General features: G+C 42.8%; 1 protein-coding gene across 1 annotated transcript in view; it reads left to right on the top strand.

Moving 5' to 3' along the window:
* FLT1 (fms-related tyrosine kinase 1) overlaps positions 1–18,395 on the top strand; it is a 94,813-nt gene that overhangs the window by 49,010 nt on the left and 27,408 nt on the right. Inside the window, exons 12-15 of the mRNA XM_010022160.1 lie at positions 3,953–4,243; positions 9,246–9,392; positions 11,302–11,433; positions 17,634–17,740. Of these exons, the coding sequence (XP_010020462.1) occupies positions 3,953–4,243; positions 9,246–9,392; positions 11,302–11,433; positions 17,634–17,740 (677 nt within the window). The remainder of the gene's footprint in view (positions 1–3,952; positions 4,244–9,245; positions 9,393–11,301; positions 11,434–17,633; positions 17,741–18,395) is intronic.

Genomic DNA, 18,395 nt, shown 5'->3' with positions numbered 1-18,395 from the left:
CTGCATCAGGCTGAGACCAAATGTCTGTGGCTGTTTTTCACGTCAATAAAACAAACATGTCTGGCATTTGCTGAAAAACACACTGAGGGAATAAAAAATGGAAAGCCCTAAGTGCTGATGGACGTGAACAGGACACTGCAAAGTATTTCTTTCTGATGAGTCCAAAACCAATACTTCAGGTCTTGTGTGACAGCTTGGGGCTAGTTTATCTTATGTTGTTGGGTCTGCTGGCACCATATAAAGCCAGCCTTACAAACCATATAAAAGTAAGCATCTACAAGTAAGAGAAGTGTCTAAGCAAGAGAAGTCAATCCCTTGTAGGAAGGGGAGTTACCAGAAAGGACTCCAAAGAGCAGATGGAGACAAAGCCTGAACAGGACTAATACCTTTTATTGGAGGCAATCTCCTTCAGGTCTTGCCCTGGAGATGAGGAAATGCACATGCCCCAGTGAAGCGGTTGTAGTGGTGTAAGGAGTCTCTTTTCCATAGGCAGAAACCACTGGGAAGGTGGTGGGAAAGCAGAGCTTGTTCCAGCAACTGTGTTTTGGTTGTGGTATGTTCCACCCCTTCAAGGAAGAAAGGATGTGCAAGAAGGTATAGTAGAGAGCACCCAGTAAGAATAAGCCCTTTCTTAAGTTACTGTAAATTTCATTATTTCTGGGCTTGAAGTGCAACTTGCATATGTGTTTCTGGGTGGTTGGAGAGTGGTATAATTGTATTCACTGCCTGAGGGTGTAGGACCTGAAGTCCATGGTCTATGCAAAGCTCCCCTTTCCTATGGTCTCTGTCAGAAGAAGGTCATTTTAGGGTATTGTCACACCAACTTGTTTCTAAAAGGAAATCTTTGCTCAGAACACAAAAGCAGCTGTGAGCTTATATAAAAGTGATGTAGAAAAGTGATTTCTGAAAGGTGTCCTGCTTGCTGATACAGAAACACTCACTGTAACACCACCTTTATGCCAAATTTAACTGTGGTAGCCCCTTTCCTTCCCTACATTTTGGGCTGTTTTGCTGGCACACAGCAGGCCCATGGGTGTGTTTGCAATTACAGAGGGTGAAACAGGAACAGCTCTGCCTTATCTCCCTGGTTTCCCAATGTCACTAAGCGCATTTTATTTTGAGATTCCTGATGGTGCTTGGCAAAGATAAACAAAATCTTCCATCAGGAAACCTGGGAGCTATTTCCACAGGAAGCTTCAAATCACTAAAGTAAATAAAACCCTTTTACATTATTCCCAGCCACGTTATTTAGCTAGCCTGAGCCTGTAACAATTGGTGAGAGGTGTCATATATTAGTGGGCTCATAGCCTTTAAACAAATGGTTCCCTTGGAATCCTGTGCATTTTGCTTTTGTCCCTGGATTTATTCAGAAAATAGTCTTTCTTCACAGAAGACACATCTAGGAAGAGCTCCAGACCTGACAACATGGAAGTAGTTGCAACTGTATTATTCTCTTGGCACGCTATCCTTTTACGTTAAAAATAGTTCATCTGCCTCAGCCCCAGGGGATCTTTAGTTTCATCTTAAGAGTTTTGCTTGGCTCTTCCTAGCTTTTACTGAGCTCTGGTATCTATGAAAGTCAAAAATTAGCAGTATTTCAGACCCATACCCTGGCTTTCCCAACAGGTACCAGAACAATTCGAGATGTACTCTAAGATGTACCAATTTCTTTCATACAAATACTTCGATGTGATCAAAACTTTGGACCCCTGATCAGTTTTGTGTCTGAATTCAATGTTTTTTAGCAAAATAAAGAGTAGGATTCACTTCATCTAAGTGAACCTTCGGGATAGGTATCTAAGCCTGAGCTGGTCATGTAGGATCTCTTCACAATTATGTGTGAGGGAACTGGATCTCAGTAATTTGACTCATCTTAAGGCAATGGGTTGCATTGCTCTTTGGAGCCTGTGTCACTCCATGGGCTGTAAACTTTTGCCCATATACAAAACAACTATATAGATGTCTACATTTTGATGGCTTAGGCTAAATATGCTGTAGCCTGTGTAAGGAAAGGTTTCATCTTAGTAGCACTTCCAGCATTCCTAACTGAGATAAAAATCTGACACCATGCACTCTTACGTATCAAAAACAATGTTGATGATAGTCACTCACAAATAAGTTACTAAATATAAAGTTTTTCATGAAGTTTTGTTTGCTGGAGAGAGGAAAAAAGGGGATCTCAATGAAATGTAAGAGGAACAAGTCAATACGCAGGTCTTAATATCCAATCTGTTAGTGTAACTGCCTCCAGTAGGTTGATCTTTGGACTATACCCGTGAACTACAGCTAATGACAGACACACACTTCACTGCAAAGGCTCGATGAGTTCAGCAAACAGAAATCAGGCCTCTCCCTGGAAGGCATCTAGAGTCAGAGGAAATTCCAATCCAGGACTTGCAGGAGCTCATCTACCCTGTGCTTAACACTCAAGGCTAACTGTGGAAAAGAGGATAATAATGGCAGCAGCTGATGCCAGACTTTCAGCAGGCAGAACTTTGTTCGCAAGTCAGCAGTGAGCAGGTTGTGTTCATGGTCCCCTTGGGGAGGCAAGGCAGCTCAGTTTCCATTGTGGGGGTTTAAGGAGAAGCTATCTGATGGATTGGTCAATCAATGAAAGAGGTTACTGAAAGAAGATGTGAGATATTAATCACTGGAGATCTATTCTTACGCACTCCTCTGTTGTGACATTAAACCCAAAGCAACATTGGTGAGCGTGGAACTGAATGAAAGTTGGTGTTTATCTGTTCATGCTCTAAGAGGCAAAAAAAGAAGGCATAGTTCTCCCTCATGAAAGACAAATCCATTCTTATGATTTTGAGTCAAGTTCACCGGCAAGTGCAGTAACAATTAGCAGTGAAAGAACAATTGAAAATGGCCAAAGACGATGTCACTTGACTGAGAAGGAAATGACTTTATCAGAATATTGGCTACAAATAAACCAAGAGAGATTGCACTCTAGGAGTAAAACTTGGAAGTGCTTTCTCTCAGGAACTTGCTTCTACTTTCACTGAGGTCAGTGGTGTAACTCTCCCTCACTGGAGGGATGAGCCCCAGGTGGAGGCAGCCGGGAGCCAGTCTGCACCACCATGGGTATGCACCGCTCCCCCGGTGGAGGAAGCTGCAGTAACATTACAATCAACTGCAAACATGACTTTTCCAAGTATGGTTTTATATTGTTTTGGAACTATTGGCTATGAAAAATGCTTGTGAAAACTTAAGTCGTATAGTTAGTGTCTCAGGTGGAAATATTGTTCATCTATGTTTAGTGCCAAGCAGCCTGAATAAAGTGATCTTCATCTGTGTGCTGCTCACACCCAACAAGCCACCGAGGCCAGAGAGTACTGTTTCTGCTTTTCTCTTGGGTGGCTGACACGCTTTAAATGTATGGAAGGTAAATACCTCTGTTCCAAGGGAGATCTCAGGCGTGTAATCACAGACTCAGTAATTTCTCAGGATTTGAAGCATTTTTAAGAAATAAGACATGATTTGTTTGAATACTTAGGAATAACAAGAGAACAATGTAACTAAACATGATGAGCTGCAGTATTTTTTTACTGTCCTTTTGAGATTCATTTTCTTTCATGCAGGCTGGAGCTGAGATCAGAATTTTCCTCCTTTTTCATACTCCCGCTGTGCTCTCTTTAAATAATTCTCTTTTGGTACCTTGCCCCAGTCTGTCTTAACTTGGCACCACATTTACACAAACTCATTACTTCCAAGAGCAACTTCAGTTTACAACGACTAATGTCTGAGCTGAAGTGTCTCGTAGCTCCAAGACAAATTATAAGAATAGCTGGAGCCCAGCATATGAAAGGAAAGATTAGAGACTTCAACAGGAAGACAACAACATTGATTAGTACAAAGGCTTCCTGATAAAGGGGAGTATATATGTCGTGTTAATTTTGGCTCGTTCATTTCATAGACACTAAAAAGTGTTCTTGATTTTTGACAGATGTACCCAGTGGATTCCAAATTAGTTTGGAAAAAATGCCTATTGAAGGAGAGAATTTGATATTGTCCTGTTCGGCCAACAAATTCCTGTACAAAGACATTGCTTGGATTTTACCGAGGACAGTCAACAACCAAACGAAAGCAAAAAGGTCTCTCAAAAAGGAGTACTCCATCACCCTCACCCTGACCATCAAGAATGTTTCCCTGGCACACTCAGGCACCTATGCCTGCCGAGCAAGGAACATATACACGGGGAAAGAAGTGCTTCAAAAGAAAGACGTTACAATCAGAGGTGAGCACTGCAACAAAAAGGCTGTTTACTCTCGGATCCTCAAATATAAAAGCACAAGGAATGATTGTACAACACAAAGCAATGTAAAACATTAAAGGACTCATTAAACAGTAACAGGTGTCTCATATCATCTTGATTTTTTATTACTGTTGCTACCTTCCAGGCCATGAGGTGGTGCACATTCCCCCATGGGTTGGATGTAGGAAGAATAGCAAAAAAATCATAACACGTGAGCTTCCAGTTGTGTTCAGACGGGTGTTTTCTGCTTTGACAAGGCACGTGGAAGCTGGGGTTTGGAAGATCCCCTGTGCTGCATTTTGCATGTTGTTATTTTTCTCTTGCTGTCTCCTACTGAGCAATAAGGAAAACTCTGGATCAATCTTTTCTTCCACTTTGATATCGGCCTCATCAAAAGTGTCAAAGCTGAATAAACTGATTAACTTTAAAAACTGCTGTATTCAGTCAACAATGGACATTTAATAAGTTAACTTGAACGTGCGGAATGAGCACAATTCAGTTTGAGATTGACTGGACTATATATTTTTTATTTTAATCTGATCTTGATGGACTTATAAATATTACCTGCTGAGCAAGTTCTAATGCTTATTTATTTGAAATTATTTTCTACACTAAAGTACATTAATCTTAAAAAGTACCTTCTAAAAGAAGTATGCAGGGAAAAAATAAAAATGTTGATATAATGCACAGACCTATCATATCATTTATAGTAATGATGATTTTAAAACTGACAGACGTGAACCATGTTTCTCCAAATAAATCCAGGTAGACTTCCAGTTGCTGTGTTGGTCAATTTTTAAAGTCAGTTCTGCACTAATGTAAAAAGCTACTGATAAAAGTGTGAGTATTGCTTCTGGCCTGAAGGTTCAGGAATTTGTAATGTTGTAATTATTTTATTAAATGAGAACTATTACACTAACACAACTGACAAGGTTGCAGCCAGCACAGAGAGTTGTTTAATATGTCTTCAAAAATACAAATTCAAAATTGAAGCCATTAAAAATATTCATTGCTTCTGGTATGCAAATGACAATTGGATTTATTATGGGAATTAAGAACCAGACAAACTGTTGAAGGAGAATTAAGGGCAACCTAAGACTTCCTCGTGAGCTTTCCCCCTTTTCTTTTCCTTCGTGATTATTTTGTTATGAGGTGTTTCTGTGTATTATAAATGCTGTATAAGGAAGAAGTTACTATTTTTAATAGATCTGATAACTTTATTTTTTTACAATACATAGCTTTCATTATTTTTGGTTACACTTATGATTGATCATTTATATAGCATTTACATAAGCCATAACAAAACAGACCATACTGACCAAAATAGCTACAGCAAAGGAACAAAGTGGCTGTGCTTTTAAAATAGAGGGTGACAACATGACAGTTTCTTGTGCTTGGGAACTCACCAGACTATTTCCTCCTTTAGGTATCGAGACTGTGTCCCACGGCTAAACTTGTCTTTCACGTGGGAATTGCTTTTGTCAAGTGTGAAAGGGTAAACAATAGCATTTCCCCATAATGCCAGTTTCATGGAGCCTAAAATGCTTAGAAAACAATTGATAACCTGGAAGTTGTCAAAATAAAGAAAAGAATAATCATTTATATCTTGAAATGTCACCTATAGCCTGCTTGCATACAGTAGCTCTTTTGTTCATTATTAGTGTGATGGCTTCCAGAAACAATGTGTTCTTGCAAAGGGATCTGGCTCTCTTATTTTTGTTCTAAAACATGCCTGAAAAGCAAGAGAAATTGTTGGTGACTGCTTAAAAATGGGGCAAGTGCGCTCTTTGGCATTTGCAAGTCTTCAGAAGGGTTACAATACAGAATCCCCTTTTTTACGAGGCTCCTTTGTGAGAGATGGCAAGGTGGGTGGTGATGACAGGACGTTACGAATTTTCCATGGTCTTGGGAGCCAGAGCACCGTGACTTGCAGCAGGCAGTTGCCAGGCAATACGAGTTAGGTTCAAAAAAAACCAGAAAAAGGGATGTGGTTATTAGACTGTTCCTCTGTGAAATTGTTGTGAATTGTGGTGATGTGTATCACTGCTGGGTGGATGTCCTGACAGCCTGGTCTTGACCGCAGCTGGAGGGCCATGCTGTGCAAGGATGTTGTAATGCCCCAGTGTGGCTGCCTGCGTTGGGAGGCACAGAGAAACCTCACTGGAAACGTTTGAGGAAAGCAGTTCTTGGTGGACAGATAAAAACTACTGATGTCACTTTTGATGTCCTCGGATGATTGGAGAATCTCATTGGTTTGGGGAGTTTCTCTGCCTTTTGTTGTGTAATATATTATTTAGGGAGAAAGGTGTGAATTATCTTTTTTTTTTTTTTTAAGTGTTAAAATTAAAGCTTGTATTTATATTTTTGTACTGATTAATAAAAATAAGTGAACAGACAACATAATCATAACAAAGGGCAAAAATGGATGGAATGCCAAAGTAAACCCCAAAGTGAAAAATTGTTACGTTTTCACTCTGTGACCTCCCTGTTGCTCCCCTGGGCCAACCTCTGCCTACAATGAAGTTCCTCAGGGTAACTGAGAGCAGAGTTTGACCTGGCAAGGCAGCACTTGTGGGCAGACACCAAGGCTGAGGACAAGCCGGGGGGGCTGCCCTGGGTGCTGAGCCCTGCACTGTGCTTGCTGGTGGCCAGGGCAGCCCCTCGGTTTGAGTGAGCAGAGAGGAGTGTTGGAAACTGCCCCCCCTTGGCTTCACTGCAAAAATGAATGGGAGAAAATGGGAGGTTTGCAGAAGAGAACAATCCTCAGGTTGACCAAGTCCTTGAAAAACCAGCTGATTGCAGCAGAGAAATTGTTGAACATATGTGAATGGTGATCTAAGTTTTAAGCTAAAAAAAAGTTTTTTCTTAATATGAAAACCCATCTTTAGTGTATGGCTATAAACGAATTAAAATTAATCACAAGTAACTCACAGAACGTGTGATTTGCCTTTGTTCTGTCATCTTGTCCGCCTTCATTTTGGATGTCTGGGCTGGGGCGTCCATCAGGGACTACTGATAAATGTGAGCGCTTCTCAGCGTGCGTGTGTGGACATGTATCAGATGGTACCTGTCATAGACAGTGTTGTGAAAAATGGAATCATGCAAAAATCAGGTGCTGTGTCAATGAGAAGAGGGCAGTCTCCTTGGCTGCAAGGCAAATATTGTTGACCATGTCATTGCGTAGGTATGTGTTGAAAAATTTACTTTACAGCCTCTCTCATGAGCATTACTGTTTGGGAAGAGAGAATAAATTGTCTACTAGACTGTAAACAAAAAAAGAAAATAGCATTGCCTGTGGAAATTACAGACTTGCAGCTCAGAAAAGCCCAAACTGGTCACTGCACAGTCCTGACTATGCTGGGATTAAATTCAAGGGGTAAAAGCGTAACAAAGCTATCCTACTTTAAAGATGCTTTTAACACTGTGGAGTTCATGCATACTGCATAAGCTGGTGATACATAAGTGCTTAATTTTTCTGGAGAGTTTATATTTACAGCTGGTAACAGAATGTTTGTGAAGATGGAAATGTCTGATAGTTTTTCTGAAAGGATAGACAGCTCTTCCAAAGACAGAATGTCAGAAATTCAGCTGTGACTATACTTGAACTCGGTATATCAGTATCTATTGCAGTCTAAAAGAAAATATTTGCAAAGAGTTGTTTTCTGCTTTGTTTTTTTCACATTTTGTAATGTGTAATCTTACTGTGTTGATAACGGCTGATTCTGGAAGTGTCCTTGAAGGGAAAGGTTGCAAATAATCACTCCTTGCAAGATCGGGGAATCTGGGGGAATCTGCAGAGCATCTGCATCTGTGAGATTGCTCAGGACCAGCCTGGATTCTCCATCACTGCTTTAAAGGAACCAAAATGCCAGAAAGGATAATACGGGAGTTGCAAATGTGACAGAAAGACGTTGCCATGTAACATGCATAAATATTGCAAATATCTTGGTCTTTGTCAGAACAGCCTTCGGCTCTGTACAAAATGGGCGAAGGAGTGGTAAAGATTTGAAACAACTGAGAAAGACTGGTTGTTTTGATTCCTATAGGGGTAACACTAACATGATGTTTATAGAGAGCTTTTGAAATGCCCTTCTGGGAGGCCCTTGCGCAGAAGCAGAGGAGGCGAGACGTGCTTCCAATATTCATTGTCACTGGCTGTCACGGAAATGTGCTTTATTACATTGTGTTCATATGAATGTCAGTAGATCAAAGTAAAACAAGAGTGGTGTTTGTATGCTGTGTGGCCTGCTAGCACTCAGCTTTGGACGCTGCTGTCAGGGTTTCCAGTGCCTGTGCGATGCTGGAGAACATGGGCACATTTCTCACCAATGGAGTTTTGGCACGTGGGCTGTGGTGTGGTTTGGCCAAGCTTTATTATGTTCAGCCAAATATGTGAAACGCAGAAGTGGAAGAATTTATGAAGACTTTGGGACATGTAAAACAATATTTCTGTGCTTATGATTTCTGGGTTTAGATGATGTGAGTTTACTGAAGATGATTTGTAACTGTACTCTTTAAAGTAAGCAAATGATAAAAGTCACATTCACGAGTATCATGGTATATAAAGTTGCATGGTGCTATCAGTGTCACAGACATCCTCTGCTATGAGTGTGTCATGCTAATTGTTGAAAACTTTGATGTCACAGTTTGTTTCTCTTGGTGATGCAAAGATCTGAGCTCTTCTAGAAACTCAGTGCTTTTGATAGACAAACATGGTTGGTAACGGAACTGAAGAAATCTTTGAAACGGTGTCATCAGTGGGTCTTCATAACTTGTTCATCATAACTTGTTATCACTGAATAGTGGGACTACTCTGTAAACACCAAACACTTCAGCAAACTGGAATGGCAAATAAAATCTGTGAATGATGAACTTGGTAGAACAGCCATAGCTATCTCTGACATCAGTAAAATGCTGGTAGGAAAGATAATTAAACCCCCACCGTTACAAGAATGTAAAATGGAGGTGTTGTTTTGTCTTGTAGCTCAAGAGGCACCAGCCCTGCTGCGGCACCTTACGGATCAGACAGTGAACACCAGTAACTCTGCCGTATTGGAGTGCCAGGTTCATGGCATCCCCGAGCCCCAGATATCCTGGTTTAAAAACCACGAGGAAATACAGCAAGAATCAGGTGAGAGCTCTGCGTACTCACCTACCTTTCGCAGACTTTTTATTTACCCATTTGCCTTAGGTAGCCATTTGCAGAGTCGTTGGCATCAGTACCTGGATGTAAGGAAGGAGAATTGCCCAGGCATTACAGACAGGCAGGTGGTAGCACGGGTGCTCTGGGTTATTCATTGTCACTCCAAAACCTCAGCCAGGCTGGAGGTGTAGATGCAACGAGTCTCTGTGGAGTCAGCAGTAAAAAATATAGCTCTCAATTTGCATCTTAAAAGAGTCATCTCCAGAGAAACATACTTATTTCAATTTACTATATAGGGAGTCTAAGGATCAGGGGGTTTGGCCAGCATATAGCTAGACAAGAGAAAACCAAGCTTGTGTGATGTGTGTAGGAGTACCAGGGGAGTCTGTGGTCAGGTATGGAAAGTCTGTTCTTGATTCATCACACTAGATCCGTATCTGGGGTGTCCAAAACCAAAATGTGTTTGCTGGCAGCAGAGGAATCCAGGTCTCACACAGCAGAGAGGAAAAACTTCCCAGGTGGTATGCTGCAGCTACAAGAAAACTCTGGGACATGTTTACTGCTGTGTCTGGAATGTGGCTTCAAAGATCAGCTGAGGCTATATACCCAGCTCTGTTGACACCACAGTCATGGAAGTGTTCCTTGGAAATTTCAGGTGGAGATGAATGATGGGGGAAAAGGCAAAACCTTTCTCATGGGAATTCATCCACATTTGGATCAGATGCTCATAATGAGCTAGTGTTACAGGCTCAGCAGAAATGATCAAGGAGGTTTGGTCTGTAGGTACTTGCATCCTAAGTGTATTCTTCAATAGCAATGTTTTAGAAAGTTCATGTTTATGGTTCTGTCCTGCATTATTAGAAATTAATATGGAGTGAATGAAGGCAACTGGGAAAACATCTGAGGATTTCTCCAAGTGAGTTGTAAGCCTTTGCAGACTTGCAGCCCAGGCACTAAACTTAATCTAGAGCCAGATTCCATAAGTCTTTACAGTGACCACATTGTTGTAAGGTGGATTATTAACATTCCCCTCTGAAATGGATGTTATGTGTTTAACTTGGGGGTGATACAACACATAAAGTTAGTAGCCAGAAAGATGTCTTTAGAGGGCAGGTCAGAGCACTTTAGTTAGGTGCCTGAAACAGATGGTGGGAGTACATTTTGATGGGATGGTAGTTCTGATGGAAGTAAACACACAAGTGTGTACTTGACTGCATGTTTCCTGGCTATATGGTGCCTTAGAGGCAGTCCTGAGGCCAAATCTTCTCCCTGCCTCTTCCTCACTTGCTGGAGTACTGCCCAAGCTGGCTTCTGGGTTGGCCTAGCTGGAATAAACAGCATGTTGGAAGCTTCAGGCACACCTGAAGCTTGAGGCACACCTCATGGGATTTCTCTTGCACTAGCTGGGGTCCTTTGTGAAGGGGCCTGTTTTTCCATGCCACATGGGCAAGTGAGATTTGGAGTGAGGCTTCTGCCCGTATGGCCGGTGTGGATGCATGGAGCTGGGTCTTGGAAGCTTGAGCTGCTTCTGGGGTAGACCTATGCCTGCAAGTGCAGTAATCTGACCACCCATTTTCCAAAAGCTAGAGACATGCTGAAGAACTCACCTGGATGACAGTATAGACACCATGCTAATCAATATACACAGTACCAAGCGTTTCCAGATCCTTCCCTTAGGCTGAGCTTTTTCACTCACACAAGTGCTTTGTAAACACTGATTTCCAAAAGATTCCCAGAACATCCAAGAATATTTGGCTTTCCTGCAAATAACATTGTGCTGTGCAGTCCACATGCTCAGATTTCTTGTCAGAAAAACTTAAAGCAGATATTATTACACAAGGGCCTGTTTTTGTTTATATCCTGGCTCCTTCTCATTGAAAAATATTTCGTTTCACAGGAATAATTTTAGGGCCCGGAAGCCGAATGCTGTTTATTGAAAGAGTAAAAGAGGAGGATGAAGGACTTTACCAGTGTGTAGCCACCAACTTAAAAGGGTCCGTGGAGAGTGCAGCATATGTCACGGTACAAGGTAAAGCACAGCTTTAAATGGGAAGAGCAAGCTTGCCAGAGTGATGTTCTCACTCAGGCTGAGAGGGTGGGGTATGACTTGGGGCTCATGTGGTGATCTCTGAAGGCAGAAATTTGAAGGAAGTCCGAGCAAAGGAAGCGTACCAGGTTGGAAAGGAAGCCTAGCAGGAAATGCTAACTCGGAGCGTGTTTACACTGACCTAAAAAGAAGAATTGCTTCAACCCAACAAAGATCAGGTCAGGGTAGAAGACAAATGTAAATTTAGTATTGTCAAAACAAACAAAAAACAGAGTAAGGAACACTCTCCAACCCACTCGTTTTCCCATTTCAGGTTAATTCCATAGAAATTAGAGACCTGGGATATTTTCATTTGTTTATTTTCAGTGTAAAGCAAACTGCCAAATCAGACTAGAAGATTTTCTCCTAGCAATAGCTACACATGCATTTTTCAAAGGTACTTGTTGTAAAAAGTAGGCATGATCTAGTTATTTCTGTAACTATTACTTGAATTATTTTGCTATTTATTTAAATATCCTCATTGTTCTGCCTCCTGCCAAGCTTGACTCAGGCCTGTGGCAGTGACTTCTCTCAAGAAATTTTACACTGCATAAAAATAAAGTTTATTCAGTGACTTTTCCATTTCATGGAATTCAGTTTCATGAACCCTTTTGGTTCATATATTATGACATAAGAGAAGTAGATTGCCATTTTCCATATAAGTCAGTACCACGTGTGAACTGAATTTGACATAATCTATCTTACTGATCTCATCTGTTACGTAAATAGTCGTAAATGCATTTAGTTTCTTTTTGTGGAAGAAAATTTGACTACTGCCAGCCTCTTAGGAGGGATTATGTCTTTTTGGATGTTCTCATACAGCTGCTAGATGTATGAGAATACTACTGAGTATTTAGAAACTACCCTACAGCAGAAGGCAGCTACGGCTAGTAAATCAGTATTGATTTTCTGCCATGAGTGTGTTAGCAGTCTCAGTTAATGGTGATTGTTGATGATACGATGATGGTTTTGCTTTAAAAGTTCTGGGATAAGTATGGGCACATGTGGGCTGGCCAAACTGGTATTATCTAGGAGTTAAAAACATCTGTCTAAGGTTTTTATGGCTGCTACAATAGCTAAAAGAATAACGTGCTTAAGAGCTTTCTGTCCAATGCATCCTACTAATTGATTGTCCTGGGCAATGTAATTCATTATTGTATTAATTTTTAACATCATTGTAGCTTGGCTATTTATTACAACCACAAGCATTCTATCAGATGGCTTCTAGGAAGTCATATTTCCTAGTCTGTGATTCAGAGGAGAGGAAAGAAAGCAGCCAGGAGGGCTTCTTCTCTGATTACATGTCCTGAGGAATCAGTGGCAATGTTCCTATATGACTCCTACAGGAGCTCTTAAATCAACAAAAGTTGAAGACTACCATATTAAAATTAACAGCTTTGATACTGGATGAGATCAAAAGAGAGAGTTTGTCTTACCTACTATGATCGAGGAAAATGCCTTTCCACCCTTTCTTTTCTTACTACATGAAGGGACATTGCTGGAGTTTTTTTCACTCATTCCTACATTGATCTGTAGGGCCTATCCATCTCCCAGGGAACAGCAGCTTCTCACCCTACCCTTGAGCCTGGACAAGGTCAGGCCTTAAACATGAGACTCTCTCTAGGCTTTGCCACTTGCATGTCTTTCTGAGAAGTACAGACCCTGCCACTGTGAGCACCAAACCTTCCCTCCATCTCAGGAGGTCTCGGAGCACGGGGCTGCAGATCAAAGGGAGTGGAGAAACACCTCATGTCAATGGCCATGTTTAGCAGATTGGAAGAGTAGTTTGTGAATAAGTCAGGAAGGAAACTGTCTGCTCTCTTTATTTCCTCTGAAAAAACATTCTTATACTCACAGATAAAACAATGTGTTATTTTTGTATCTGAGATGGATGAATGGAAAGTGGAATCAAAGGGCCACCTTTAAATAATCACAGCCCATGTTTGATTTGGAAGCTGTGCTTGCTGGGCTGTCTGAAAAGGAGAGGGGATGCATTTGTGGACATGTCAGAGCAAGCTGTGTGCTTGCTCTTGGCTGAGGAACTGACGAGGCAGCAAATCTGCAAAGATGGAACTGGAATAGCAAATGGCTGTCAGAGCACCCAGCAGGTGGAGGGAAGCGTGTCCCTAAAATCCAGGGTACACAAGCTGCTGGGCATGGTGGGAACATAAGCTTTCTTTGCCAGCTCTTCTTCTTCAGCTCTGCTCTCTGAGAGGATGATTTGCCATGAAATTCCTCAGCATCTCTAAGCACCCATCCCTGTGCTGCACTGCCTTGATCATTGGATCACATGGATTAAATAGGCTAAATCATATTGGTGTAGGGATGAGGGATGCTTTGGGTGCAACAGAGTAGCATTGGTGGCCCAGGCATTGCTTTTTCACTTAAAAACTGAGCTGCATTTTGATGTTTAGAGCTGAAATCCTAATGACAGAACCCATGCCAGCCCAAGCCTTCAGCTCATATCTGGAGGGGTCAGCACATTAGTCCATGTTCTCATTCCCACATGGCTGCATGGTCCTGGTGGCTCCTGTTACTGCTGAAAAAGAGAAGCTACCGTTAGTGGCACTTCTTCACTTGCCCTCTCCTTGCCTCTCTGCAGCACTGCAGAGACACAGGATGGAGTGGGAGGATTTTGGAGAGACTCTGGGACAGGAAGGAGTCTGCCACTTGCCACAGGGAGTCAGACAGATGGAACAGAATTGCACATGGGCTAAAGTCTGTGTGTAATGAGGTAGCTGGTGGGTGAAAGTCTGGGAGGGGTGTAAGGTGGGGCCAGCAATTTTGGGCTATTGGGCATAAAAAGGGATTTACAGCTGCTCTAAGCCTCTCCAAACTCTCTTAATCCTGACCTTTTCTGAGTGTTCCTGCCTGTTCTGCCTCAAATCAAAACTTTTCATACCCACCTGAGAGGCATTCAGCCAGCTCTGGCTGCAAGGCTTGTAACAAGACTAGGAATCAGAGAATCAGAGAATCATGGAATCATAGAACACCAGGTTGGAAGGGACCTCAAGGATCGTCTGCTTCAACCTTTCTTGGCAAAAACACAGTCTAGATGTCCCAGCACCTTGTCCAGCTGAATCTTAAAAGTGTCCAACATTGGAGAATCCACTGCTTCCCTGGGGAAATTATTCCAATGGCTGATTGTTCTCACTGGGAAAATTTTCCTCTTGTGTCCAATAGGAATTTCCCCAGGAGGAACTTGTACCCTTGTATTCCTTGTCTTCTCCATGTGACTCCTTGTAAGAAAGGAGTCTCCATCTTCTTCATAGCCACCCTTTAAATACTGGAACATGGTGATAAGGGCTCCCCTGAGCCTTCTTTTCTCAAGGCAGAACAAACCCAGCTCTCTCAGCATTTCTTCGTACGGCTTCCCAGTCCTTTGATCATCCTCACAGCCCTTCTCTGGACATTCTCCAGCTTGTCCACATCTTTTTTGAACAGCAGGGACCAAAACTGAAGACAGTATTCCTGGTGTGGCCAGACAAGCACTGAGTAGAGTGTGATAATGACATCTTTATTTCTGCTGGTGATGTCTTTGTTAATGTAACCCAGCGTCCTGTTGGCTTTCTTTGCCACAGCAGCACACTGTTCACTCACATTGGGCTTGATGTCCATCAGGACCCTCAAGTCCCTTTCCACAGAGCTGCTGCCCAGCTGGGAAGATCCCAGCCTGTGCTGTACTCTCGGATTGTGTTTTCCCAGATGCAAGACCTTGCACTTGTCTTTGTTGAATTTTGTAACGTTTTTGTTGGCCCACCCTTTCACCCTAACTAGGTCTTCCTGCAGCGTGGCTCTCCCTTCTGAAGTGTCCACTTCCCCACTCAGATTGGTATCATTGGCAAACTTCACCAGGGTGCATTTGATCCCATCTTCCTGATCACTTATGAAGATGTTAAACAACATTGAGCCCAACATTGATCCCTGGGGGACCCCCACTTGCTGTTTACCACCACCCTCTGGGTGCAGCCAGACAGCCAGTTCCCCAGCCACTGCATGGACCACTTGTCTGGACCATAATACATCAGTTTCTCTAGGAGGAGGCTGTGGGAAAATGTATCGAATCTGGTGTTCGATAACCAAGCCCAACCCCAGATTGAAGAAATGTTTTCTGGTTGCCTAATTTAGCTTGGACATTTCAAAGACAGCACCTTTGCTTCTTTTACTAACTCCTCAGTAGCATAGGGTAGCAGTTAAGGAGTTGCTGCCTTCCACCCCAATACTGGCTGTACTGTGCCTCAAGGGTGTTCTGAGTCCTGCCATATGGAGCAGCCACACCAAATGAACCTTCAGCCCCTCTAGGTTTTGGTGAATAAATGTCAGAAACTATTACTCACCATCTGCATGGGTGCTGCTCAGAAGCAAGAGCAGGGCATCCATATATAAAAGGAAAGCCTGATGCCAGAGGGTAGACAAGCTGCACCAGGCTGTATCATTTCTGTTGTCACTGTATCACCATGTCCCATACCTACATCAATCCTTTTAAAAAATACTGGTGAAAAATTAACACTTTCGGTATTTTGAAGACATAGATCCTTTATATCTGTTTGTAGTTGCAGTCATATTTTTCTTCAGTGAGCTTTATTCTCAAAGCTCCAGAATGGACATGACAGAGGAATCTTAGACACAGGGCATGAATGCAAATCTGATTATCATCTTTAAAGAGAAAAGATACTATGCTAGTTAAGCTGTGGCTACAGGAAGCAACTCAACCTCTGAACAAAGCTCTGCAGCCTTGCTTGAAACCAGCCAGCACATCCCTTTGGATTATGTGATAAACCCACCAATGAGGCATCAATCATCCCTTTTTCATGTGTCAGGAGTAACATTGAGCTGCCCGGGGTCTGAAACTGCTGCAAGTGCTGTTGACAAAACTACCGTGAAATCATGTTCAAAATTACTTCTTCTTGTCCTCTCATTTTCTCTCTGTGGAGGTTGTATCAGAATAAAAGGCAGAGCATGAAGGGTTTTATTTATGCATTTTCTACCAGTCAGATGGAAAACATATTGTGGGAAGTGTGGTATTTTGACACGATCACAGGATTTGCAAAACTGACTGTTCTGAAACTATTTTATGAGTCCCTAAACAGCAGTCTGAAATTAATTTAATTTTTACTTATTTTTTAAGATCTGCCAGTGGGCTCTAATACTCTCTGGGTTTCTAATGTTCATGTCTTCTGCTGCTCTGTTTTCAGATGTTGCTTTTGTTTTCCATTTTCTGTGCTTAATCTGTTCCCTGGTTTGGAGAGCTCTCCCTGCTCCCTGCCAGCTGGGTTCTGAGAGGTGCTGCTGGGGAAGGAGAGGGTCCCATGTCTCCTCATGGCACCATGCTCTCCCACATCAAGGTTTTTGGTGAAGATTGCTGGGTTTCCACCACAGCTGGAGCAGAGGTGTGGGCTTCAGGGCTCAGCCATCAGTACAGAAGAGCTTGCTGAGCTGGGGTGCAGCAGGCAGAGTGCCTGAGAAAAGGCATCAAACATCCCCAGCAGCAAAACCCGAGTAGCAGCACCGCAGCGTGCCCTGGGTCACACCTGGCTTTACCGGTGTCTATACCAGCACAAGCCCTCCCTGGAGCTTGTCTTTCACGTTAGCAGCATCTCTTACATCATGGCATTCCCCCCAGGAAGGGCCAGCAGACCCGTCCCTTCCACGCATCCCCATCCTCTCCCAAGGCTGCCAGGGAGTGAGCAGTTTCGAGACCTCTGCTCCTCTCATGGCTGTGGGCTTGGACAGATGGGTTTTGCAGTTGGGGGTGTCGAGGGGCTTGAAACTGCATACGCAGTCCTGAACACATTCTCACCCAGAGAAAGTCTGGCTAAAGATATCCTGCAGCTGAATTTTACAGCTCTAAAGGAAATTACTATCTGACTGGCCATCCTCAACCTGGGTACTTCACCTCCTGCACCTGAGAGAAGAGCTGACATTTTACAGATTGATCAAATGCCATTTTGCTGTGTTCAGTGCAACAGCTTTGCTGGGGAGACCATTTTTTCCCAGGGTCTGCAAGCCAGTCCAAACAGAGATTAACACCCCATTGAAAAGAAACCGGTCCTTCCTGGTATTTTATTTTAATGGCAAAGAAACATAAAGTGCCCTTGCTTTGCAGGTCATTTTCTAAAATGTTTGCCGCTTGATTTTCCCAGGCACATCAGAGAGGTCAAACCTGGAGCTAATAACCCTGACCTGTACCTGTGTGGCTGCAACGCTCTTTTGGCTGCTGTTGACCCTCTTCATTCGAAAGCTGAAGAGGGTAAGAATGGACAGGGAGCTCCCAGTGGCTCCTGCCTCTCCTTACCAGCCCGTTGCTCGTGTTAGAAAATCCTTCCTGGGACACTGGGATTTCTGAGTCTAATGAAAAGAATAATGTGATTCACTTACTGCTCACCTTTGTTACCAGAGAAATCACCAGGTTTCTGACGGGTGCTCAGGGAACTGTAACTCACAAGGCTGAGTACGAGTAAGCCAGGAAGCAAAGCCTGGGTGGGGGCAAGGCTCTGAGTCTCACAAGCATTTGGGTGCCTGACTCCCACCAATGGCATCCCCATTCCTTTAAAAGATGTGGGGGTTTGGCATCTTAATGTCTTCGAAGATCTGAGTGAGTGGGAATGACAGATCTTCACAGAGCGCACTGAGGTCTGGTTTGCACACAGTGCCTGGTATAATTACATCACTTCCAAAGTGATATTTTGCTGATGTAGTTTTGGTCATGCAGCTTCTAGAGAGATGACCCTATATCAGAATGATAATGTTAAGTGCCTCTGCAGCTGGCCCTCCTTCTTGTCCAAGGCTAATGGTGATGGTTTAAAGCCCCTTTTTGCTGACAGAACCATGTCTGCATTGCTCGGTTGGTGTGTGCAGGTAAAAGCATAGCAGCTCTCATAAGCAGAAAATACACTACCTCAGTA

The sequence above is a fragment of the Nestor notabilis genome, unplaced genomic scaffold (genome assembly GCF_000696875.1).
Source record: "Nestor notabilis isolate BGI_N333 unplaced genomic scaffold, ASM69687v1 scaffold2319, whole genome shotgun sequence".
Taxonomy (NCBI): Eukaryota; Metazoa; Chordata; class Aves; order Psittaciformes; family Psittacidae; genus Nestor; species Nestor notabilis.
This window is presented reverse-complemented; position numbering and strand designations above follow the sequence as displayed.